Below are 10,711 nucleotides of genomic sequence, written 5' to 3'. Positions count from 1 at the left end.
TATCAAGCACACAGTAATATAGGGAAAGAGACAGCAAATACAATCACGAACCCTGACTGAGAAAAGTGTTAATAATATGAACTATCGGAATTAGAATTTTGTCCTTAATCACCTACAAGAACAAGGCTTATGAAAGGATGCAAACTGAAAAAAAATCTGAACAAGTGTTATATTAGTCTTTGAATAATGTTCCCTTTATATGTTAAAGCACCGTTGGAGGCAACAACCTATAGTAAGAGGTCATCTATAGCTATTTATTTTAGCAAATAACTTCTGGTCACATATTTAGGTATGGAGAGAATAATAGCTCCTCATCCTTAATCTAAGGTTGCCATGTGCACTTCTCCCTTGTCAAAGCATTGTTTTAAGTAGTTTCAATGTTGTATTTTCTATCACTGTGCTATGTTTTCCTAAGTCTTTGAAAGGAAAAATATGAAGATGTAGTTGTGTACAACACAGCAAGAGTGTAAACCTCAAAGTCCACTTATTTTGTAAGGTTTATGGGGATAGGTCTGTTCTTTAAACTAGATTATGGACACCAGTAAATGGAAATAAACAGCAAGTTCTCTTCTGTAAGAAGTAAAATTGAGTCATCTGCTAGGTTTTATCAGAACTACAGCTGTCAGAGATGAAATACACAGCACCGGCTCACAGAAATAAAACTTCCAGCAATGTATCAAAGCCAAAATCCACCTAGATTATCTTTTATTTTTCATGTTTATAAAACTACAAAAATTTTAAAGTACAAACTTAAAAAGATCTAATCAGTCAATAAACCAACAGCTAAGTATAAAGCAAGGAAACAGCAAATATGAGGTGAAATGCCTCTTTATAAGCTTACCCAGTGTTCCACAAGGCTTGTTTTTATAAGTGCAGATATCATATCTGTTAAGAAAAAGAAGCAGATAAAGAATGTCAGTGAATCACGTTTGTAAGATACTTTGTATATTTATCACATATCTGTATCATAGTCCAAGTTGTCAGACCGCAATCAGTTTAATTATGTGCAGCCAGCTGGTGTCGGCATTTTCTACACTCTGGTGTAAACCACAAGCTGCAGTACACTCACAGCCGCTGGCCTCAGGCCAGTGGGACACCTGCCAGCAAGAAAAAAATGGTTAAAGTGGATCTTTGTAATCACTAGCTCCATAAAGCAGTCTACCATTCTGTTAAGAAGTTACAGCAGCATGGCTATAGACTGCTACTGATTCTTAAACCCTAAGTTTTACTTCTTTAGCCTCCTATGGTCTCACAATTATCAACTAAACAATATTAAGTGTAAGTTAGACTTTGATTCTAATTAAAAAACTGAAATCTTAATTAATATACCATTTTTTAAAAACATCTTATGAACTGTCATTATAGTGCCCTTCTCATTGTCCTTCCATAATCATAGTGCAAGAATATGAAGAAATTAAAAACATTTCTGCAAAAAGCTAAAAAATTTCTTTAAAGGAAAATTTTTTTCATTGTAGATACAATCTTTCAAATACAGAAGCTAACAAGTTTTTGAGTAATTAATATGTAAATACCTGGAGCTAGCAATGAAATTAAAACATTTTCTTAGGCATAGCTTTTACAATAGCAATGCTCATGCAGCAGCCACTTCATTAATTACACCTTCATATTTTGAATGTGCAATCCTATAATATGGATAATATGGATAGTGATAAAAGGACACTCCCAAAATGGTATTGATTTTTATAAGGATTTATAGTGATTTCATTGATTTCTTAAGCATAATATGCTTCAGAATAATTTCTACTCTTTAGAAAGGCAAGTGAGAAAAAAATATGAAAAGATACCATCTTTATGCTTTAGTTTTAAACCCAAATAGTTACTAATTTCAGGCCACCAGACATTTTTTGTTAAAAATACTGTAAGGTCTGTTATCACATAGGAGTCTGATCACCAGATATATACCTTTCACTGCTAAAAGAGTTATGGTCTGTCTGCAAGCCAAATCCATGGACAAAATAACAAAGCTTAAAATTTGGAACAAATCCAGCTAACTCTCTATGCATGCAGACTGCTGTGACCACATGGAATTCCTTTGATTTTTAAAGGGTACTAAGTGTGGAGCAGTTTCTGAGATTAAGCTATCATTTTGATTTTAAATGTTCATGTGCACTAATTTCATCAAGGTGGTTTAAATGTGCACTGATTTCCCATTTGCTGTCTGGAGGAGAGAAGGTAACCAAATCAGCATTCTTATAGAAAATATTCTTATTTAAAAAAAAATCCTTATTTCTCTTGGAATATAATCATTGAAATGTCCCTAGGTTTCAAGATGACACAGATTCAGAGCAAAAGGATTTTTACCAAATGTTTCCTGCCTTTTACATAATTAAGGAACCAAACTTCTTATTTCTGTGGTCAGGACAATGTCTGAACACAGATCCTACTGAGGTTCTGAGCAAAATTTGTTCCTCAGAGAAAGCAGACAGCTCAGTCTTATTTAGTGAGAAAACACAAACTAAATTCTTTAGAATGTAGTTGAGAACTGAATGGAAAAAAAGTATCGGGAATACACAAGTCTTCTGCTTTTTAATATCCAATAGCAATATGGAAAAACAATTCAAGATATACATCCTTAGATAAAATGGATGCTTGACAATAAAGCAAATTCCACCCAAATCAAGTAAAATGTTGTCACTGACTTCAGCAGATCTGAAAACTTGCCTTATAGCCTCAATCAACTTACTGTCCTACAGGTATGAATCTGAAGTTACTCCTCACCTAAGGTTCAGTTTCACAAAGAACTGTGACAGGAGAGAATTATATGAATTAAGTCCCTTTTTTCTGTTTGTTGGTTTTTTTCAAATACAAAGACCACAGTATTCTTCAGTTTCTGCTGGGAAGTGTGTGTTCTTCATTATGCACAAGCTAGTATTTTTAAGAAAATATGATGGCAATGAAACTTAGATAATAAAACTAAAGAAAAGATAACTTTATTTTCTAGTATACCAATTATTTTTGCAAGAATATACCTGGGTAGTAGTATGTTCTAAATATGTCATCACTAAATATTCAAATTTTATATATAATTATTAACTTCCTGTAAGGATATTCATACACTCTCCTAGACCCTGGTTTACCAGAAAAAAAAAAAAAAAAAAAACTTTTGAACAAATTTTCAGTGTCCAGTGACTCTTCCAGCTCCATTATTTCATCTTACTCTTTCATATGAATGGTTTCTACTTCTGATTTGGCTGAAAGCTCACAGCATTCTTAATTCAAATTGCTTGTTTCCATCATTTGCTTCCCTATATGATTTAAAATCAGCCTAACTTGTCTTTTTTGTTGTTTTGACACCATTTCCTCTAACTTTATTTTGAACCTTCAAGGCATCCATTTAGTTATCAGATGGTGGGATCCAGATGCAGAAGACTACAGATGTAATACTTGACAGATAGTAATTTTAGGCCAAGAAACACCTGAAAACACAGATCATCACAACTGCCCATGAGATTAGATAGGTCTAATTGCTAGGGGGGAAAAAAAAGAAAAAAAAAAAAAAAAAGAAAAAAAAAAGGGCAACCCACAAACAAAACAAAACAAAAAGCCCACAGCTAAAAATGCAGCACAAGGTGCAGTTTGATCACCAGAAGCCTAGTAAATACTTCAGGAGCTAAAAACACCCAAAAGGTAGATTTTCAAGCCAACAGTTATCTCAACCAACAATTAAATACTATGACAACAGTCACAATTATGACAAACTGCAAAAATGTTGCTTCAATTCATTGACAGGTGGTGTAAGAGGGACACCACACAAAAGTTGAATGAAAAAACACATAGGTAAATAACTTGAGATAAGATGGCAGCCAAATCATTTTGAGACATTTTGAGACAGCCAAGAAAAATTTGTGCCCAAGCCAAAAATGAAGATCATATAACTCCTAATAAAGTGGGTGCAGTGCCTCTGAAATGTGACTACACTGGGGAAGTGGAATAGAAAAGGGGTAGGAGGGAAGCTGGCTGATTACATGGCCATGCCTGCCCTGAAGAAATCAGAAGTCACTTCATGAGGCAGATGGGGAAGAGGCCAGTGACTGCTGGGCATTCCTGTGGGGCTGCTGAAGAGCTGCAGCGGACAGGAAATGCATGATGAATGTACAGCTGTCACTGACAGCTCTGACTGACACATCAGCCAGAAGGAAACTGCATAGACAGACCAGTATCTGTTCAATAGGATGGTCAAGGACTGGAGCAGCAATACACTCCTGTCACGCCATGGATCAAACAGCAAGAGATAGTGCACCATACCAGGACACTTCAAAAAGTAAAAATTCTAGTCTTTTTCGGCAGGATATACAGGCACCATGCTAAAATATACTTGCACACTGTATCAAAAAGTGAAAGGGATCACACTAGACACTGAAATTCTACTATCAAGCTGTTTTAAAACTATCACAATTTTTTAAGAAACATTCCTTGCAAAGATTTGGCCCATGAGAACAACTGATCTCAAAGAATTCCCATGAAAAGTTGTGGAGATGGCCACGATTATTAACAGGCAAAACACACAAAACAAATTGGTTTTTGAGAAACCAGTTTGGTATTGTGTACACAAGACTTGTGGCAGTGGTACTCAGTGCAATAAAAAAAGCCACTGACATGTTTATTTAATGTATTAGTGTAGATGTAAGCTACAGACTATCGCTTCAAGAGGTGTCTCTTATCTGTAACTCTAACCTGAAGAAAAATCCATTTCCTTTGCAAATCTGATGACTGGCATGATCCTGATTATTTGTATAGGACACTTAAGTCAAAAAGATAAGAAAGACAAATTCTCTGTGAATATTGTAAACACTGCACAAACTTGTCAGGTAAGTTATCCACAGCTATAGTCAATCCCAGGCACTTTAGGGGAATACAGCCATTTGTCTCCTGGTACACTGCAGAGAAAGGAGAGAAGATTCCTCCTGATCTCTGCAAACTGTGAGTTTTGAGGCCTAATGCATGCAGTTGTGCAGCTATATATCACACAGAATTCCATGGTAGCAAATGTATTCCACATTAAAAATAAAAATAAATAAAAAATAAAGAGACATACTAATTCACAGATTTGATTATAAGAAAGCATCACAATGATTCAATCATGCCTCCACCCACCCTTAGCATAAAAATGTAAGCAATTTATTCTATAAGGTAGAGAAGTTAAAAAACGCTCCTTAAAAGTTTTTCAAGCTCACATTAAGAATTGTTTAGAGTGTAATTTGAGAAAAACTGTCTTGGGTTACCCAGTTATCTGCCTCTCCCTCCACAGCAGTCATTTGTGAGTGTTTGCAAAGAAAACAGGACAGCTCATACCTTCCCTGATAGAAGTCCCCAGCTCTGTGGCTTAGGGTACTTCAGAGAGAGAGATTGCATCTTATCATTTAATTGATTTTTCTTTTATTGCCTTCAGCCCTTCTTCTTTATTCTGAAAAAAACCCAAATTGTTTCAGTGTCTGTCTGGGTGATAGAGTTATGCCTTTATCAGCAAAGTTGAGTCCCACTGTTTCAGTAGAGCTGCTTCCCTTTGAAATCACTTTCTAAATTTTCTTTTAAATTATATTAATATATGGGATTTATCAGCATTGTACCATTACACTGTGGGCCTTCTGTTACCACCATGTGCATTCACAGGCTTTTTAAACTTTCTGAAGTGTGTGTATTACAGTTCAAAAAGTTATTGTAACAGTGGCATTAACAGTAGTAGATACTAAGGCAAAACAAATTATTTCTCCTTACATGTTAATGTGTATTTTTAAATTCAAGGATAACATTCCCCTTTGTACCAGCCACATTATCCAAATTAGCCCATTAACTGAAAAGTGTCTCTATAAAACACTATTATTGCTAACTGTATGTTACTGGAAATGTCCAGTGTGCCAGAAGGGACTATTTGCATCAAATTAACACTGAAACAGAAATATACCTGTTACAGGATTGGAAATGTACATGAATACTAGCACAAGATACAGTTCTAACAATTTCATTAATCAACAAAAATAACCCACACATTATCCTTTACTGAAGTACAGTAAGTGAGTAAAGCATAAAAACTCTTATTAGAAGAGCAAACTGTTCAAAATCAGTATGGAACACCAGCAGTTCTACCTCTTATACCAACTTACACATACATCAAACTACTCCAAAATTACTCTGAAAGCTACCAGTAAGCTTTCGAAGTAATATTTCTTAATGGGAAAGAGTTTAGGAGACCAAAATACAGTCACAGTAAATCACTGAGGGAAAACGTACCAAGACAGACGGAATTTAAAAGTTTAAAAAAAAAAAAAAATTAAGAAAATTAAGACTAGGAAAAATGAAGAATTATATATCACTGGACATGAAGCTCTTCATAAGTTTCAGATAGGTGAACACTTATTTCATATATATATAATACTAGATGATTTGCCAGTTAATCTGCTTGAAAAGGTCAAAAAATAAAAAAAATCCTAAGAACTCATTCTTTCCTGACTAAGAGTAAGCAGAGATAAATACTATAAAATATTAATATTATTAATATTTATTAATTTCATTTATGGAGGGTTTTTCCAGACATGTTATCACTGCAAACAAGATTTTATTTTTCACTTTTAAACCAATTTATACTTTTTGACACTCACTTTCAAGTTATAGGTTTTAAGAACAACCTCTTTAAATAAGGACTATCCTTCTCACACACCCTTGCTCAATAATAAAGCTAACAAGTTCATTACAGTTACATATTTTTTTTACTTTTTATTCTTCATGCTATACAACATGATTTTTCTATGCACCCAATCACAGATGTCTCATTTTGAATAAAGGTAAAAGACCAGAAAAAAAGATATGTATTTTGAAAAATTAAATTAACCTAGTTCTAACACTTATGACTATAAACTGAACTGCTGTCAGATCAGACTGAAATCTCAGATTTCTCTTAAATGGATCAAAACCATCAAGCTATATGACAACTCCAACTCCTATTTCTAAAGTATAGAAAATAAAAAGAAAAAAAAAGAGTGACTAGCTTATACTTTCACACTTTTTTTTTTGGCATACATATACTTGACTCTATTAAAAAAGTGGTCATTTTGCAAGTGCAGACAACGTCACTAGTGCTAGAGAACTGGACATCACTAATACTAGAGAATCACAATGCAATTAATAGCTCCTAAGATAATTTGGTCATTCATTAGATTTGCACAGGTTACCAACAGTAATACTCTCTACTACACAGTATTTTTGATGTCTTTCTAAAAGCTTTACTTCAGCTATCCTTTGCCTTACAGAACGTGGTACACCACAACAGCATTCTGCCCTAAAATAAAAAATGTCTTATTTGGTTCCTTCCTCAAAAACCTCAAACCAAAAAGAGCTATTTAAACCAATGAAGGAAAAGAATAACATACATGTTACACATCACTCATCAGAAATAGCTTTTTCTATTATTAGTTTTCCATGTCTTTAATGCTGCCATGGACAACCAAAGTCTGTCTCTATTGGACTTTGTTCTGATACTTAGCTTGGGTGGATAAATTCTGAGTTACAGCCAGAAAAACTATTGCTGCTGTAAGCTCTAGTTCTCCTGATTTATATAAATCTTTTCAATAATTGCACTGTAAATGAAACACTTCCATACTACTTTTTCTAAACTGCAAATGCAGTTAAAAAAGTAAAAGAAAAAAATCAAAAAACCACTAAAAACAAGAAAACCACAGAGTTCTGGAAAAAAAAATTTAAAACTGTCATTTGTATTCAAAATTTTGGCAATGTAACAATAGAATAGCAGTTGCAAGTTTGTCACAATCAGTATTATTATTAGTGCCCTTTGGACACTCAACTCCTGATCCACACCAAAAAAGGCACAAATACTATCAGAAATGTAGAGCCACCTACCTGTGTGACAATGATGATTTCAATAATATTCAGGGATAATTTAGAGAGTCGGCATTTGCACTATCACCAGAGTGTAGGAAATACTTGATTTGCTGTATGGTGAACCTCAAAAGTGTTTGAAACTTTTATTGCATTCCCAGTATTAATCAAAAATTTAGATGGAGTTACACAGATGCAGCTAGCTCAAACTGGGCTAGAGAGTAAACCAGAAATTTCTATCTATCTATTCTAAGTACGCTGCTAATGATTTCTCTGTCATTCAGGATAAGTCCAGCAACTAATACATAACACTTTTTTTCAAAGGACATTTTGACACTGAACTGAAGTCAAGCAGCTTGTAGGGCAATGTTTTTTTTAGAGTGTGCTAAAGCAACCAAGTCTGGGGAAAAGGAAAGCTAGCAAAACTAATTACATAGGTGTGGTTGGGGGCATTCTGCCACACAGCAGAAAATAGGAAGCAACTAGTCTAGACCTCGGGCAGAAGGGAAACACAGTTAACAGCTATGATTACTAACCAAGTTTTAGCTCTGTTCTACAGAAATAAATTAGATAAGTTTTTTTTAATCTCTAAGTTTTTCTGTGATTTGTTTCTATGATTTTAATTTGGGTATGCTTTTTTTCCCTAAATTTCTGAATATTGTAAACAATTAGTTTACAATCTCTGAGAAGATCACATATCTTTATACACAAAACTCCACTTTATTTACCCTTACTCACACTGCATATGGCATAAAAGCCTAAGCACTGGCTGTAGAGAATAGCAGTTCATTAGGATGATGGACCACACCTGCTACAGAAGAACCTAAGAATTGCAACATGGGCCAGACCACAGATTCCACTATCCCAATACCCTGCCTTCAAAACGAACTAAGAGAAGGCCCAAGAAAGAATAACACCACTGCAAGCATAAAATGTCAATTATACCCATACTCCCCCAACTATTTTTGGCTCAGAATTTTTGAGACAGATGTGCTTCTGTGTATTTAGTACTTTCAATGGATTTTTCTTCTGTGAACATGCCTAGCCAACCTTTCAACCTATATGTCCAGCTTCCATAAAGTGATTTGCCAAGTTTCAACATTAGCTAAACCTTGCATTAAAAAGGGCTGCCTCCCTTCTCCTGGTTTTGAGTCTTTCTTCTTCTATATTTTCTAGACAGCCTCAAGTTCTTGTGCTGAAAGGTGCTATGAATTACTATTTTCCTCATTTATGCCATACAATCTTTAAAGTGGTTAGATCACTGTAGTGTTGTCCCAGATTTGACTTCTCCAAAAGTTTACTTCTCCAAGTAAGAGAGTCCTCAATTTAGTCATTCCTTGTAAAGAAAGTCACAGATTTTTCAGTCATACTTGCTTCTCTTCTCCAATTCTGTGAAAACCTTTTCAGATGAGAAGGCCAGAGTGATTCATACTATTCAAGATCTAGGCATACCATGTCCAGTTTAATCAACAGCCTAATGGGGTTCTTTATTCTTTTCCCAATAATCTTTAATACATTTAATTTGTTGGATTAACAATGGACATGTAGTCCAAATGTTCTCAGAAAAATAACCATTATCCAATAACAGGAAGAGTGTTGTTTTTTGCTACTTCTGGTTGATATTTGTACAAAATTTCAGAGAAAAAGATTGAAATTCTCACACAAATACTGTCACAACTTATTTTTCCTGAAAATAATAACTGTACACCCTTTGCTTGGGCTCAATTAAAGAATCACAAAGTTTTATTTACACAAAGAGCTAAATTTCAGTAGTTTAACACAGTAATTAGAACCTTCTTCAGCCAATGCCGTAAAGTTTATTTGCTGGCTTCTAAAGGTGAAAAACAAGTAGACAGTCATTCCACCCTAATGATTTTTAACCCTGACTAGAATTAAAAGAATTTTTTGTCTTAGGATCATACTTGCAGTAATACATTTTACAAGTTTAGTGAATTGTCTATAAGCATGTGTTACGAAATTACAGTAAAGGATTTCTCCTCTTCAAAAAATGTCAGCAAACAATTTGATCTGATTGCTTAAAGAGTGACTCAAAGCCAATTGAGTGCTGGACATCTGTGGTAGTTTTCCAGATGACATGCAAAATACAGCCAACAAAGCTTTAAGCTAACATATTCTGTGGTCTGGTTGTGAACTGAAAGGAAAAGAAATACATAGAGTGACAGAAAAAAATGGCAGCAGAGGCAAAGACTGTTCTAACAAAGAAGATCAATTTAAAAGAAATACACAAGTTTACAAGAAGAAAAATATGTCAGAAATCTCATCCTAGTTTGTTTGAGTACATCAGCCTGCCATGTTAAGACCAGAAGGAACTTCATTTGATTTTCTGTATTTTTTAAAAGAGGCTGGCAAATGGAATACAAACACTTCACATGGATCTTTGCAGTGTATGTGTATGAAAAGCAGAACCCATACAATTCAGAACTGCATGCAAATCTTTGTTTCATCTTCTTTTCCATGTAATACAAGCCAGGAAAAAGTATTAGCTCTGTTGAAGATAAAAAGTTTGTAGGAGCATCTATTATCATTTTCTGTCTAACTTGTTTTTTTACAAATCATTTTAATGACAACAGCAACAAACTGTTGAAATGAATGAATGGATAAATATCATGAGAACATTAGAACATTAACTGACTTACACAGCAGTGGCTCCTCATAACTCTTATTATATCACATTACTCTTATTGTATACAAGTTAGGATTAGTCAATTGTATCTATCCAGGCTGTCTGCAGGCATGCATCTTTACTTCTTACCTTAAAGAACGTGAAAGTGAAGCTGGTGCAATTTGTTTTATTACTCCAGACAAAAACAAACAAACAAAAAAAAAAAAACCAAAAAAA

The 10,711-nt window shown here is 34.3% G+C and overlaps 1 protein-coding gene across 1 annotated transcript in view; it reads right to left on the bottom strand.

The window, feature by feature from the left end:
* Positions 1–10,711, bottom strand: part of ADAMTS6 (ADAM metallopeptidase with thrombospondin type 1 motif 6) — a 147,446-nt gene that overhangs the window by 87,723 nt on the left and 49,012 nt on the right. The window contains exon 9 of the mRNA XM_086866614.1: positions 842–885. Coding sequence (XP_086722740.1) covers positions 842–885 — 44 coding nt within the window. The remainder of the gene's footprint in view (positions 1–841; positions 886–10,711) is intronic.

Source organism: Cyanistes caeruleus, chromosome Z (genome assembly GCF_971803275.1).
Source record: "Cyanistes caeruleus chromosome Z, bCyaCae1.hap1.1, whole genome shotgun sequence".
Taxonomy (NCBI): domain Eukaryota; kingdom Metazoa; phylum Chordata; class Aves; order Passeriformes; family Paridae; genus Cyanistes; species Cyanistes caeruleus.
This window is presented reverse-complemented; position numbering and strand designations above follow the sequence as displayed.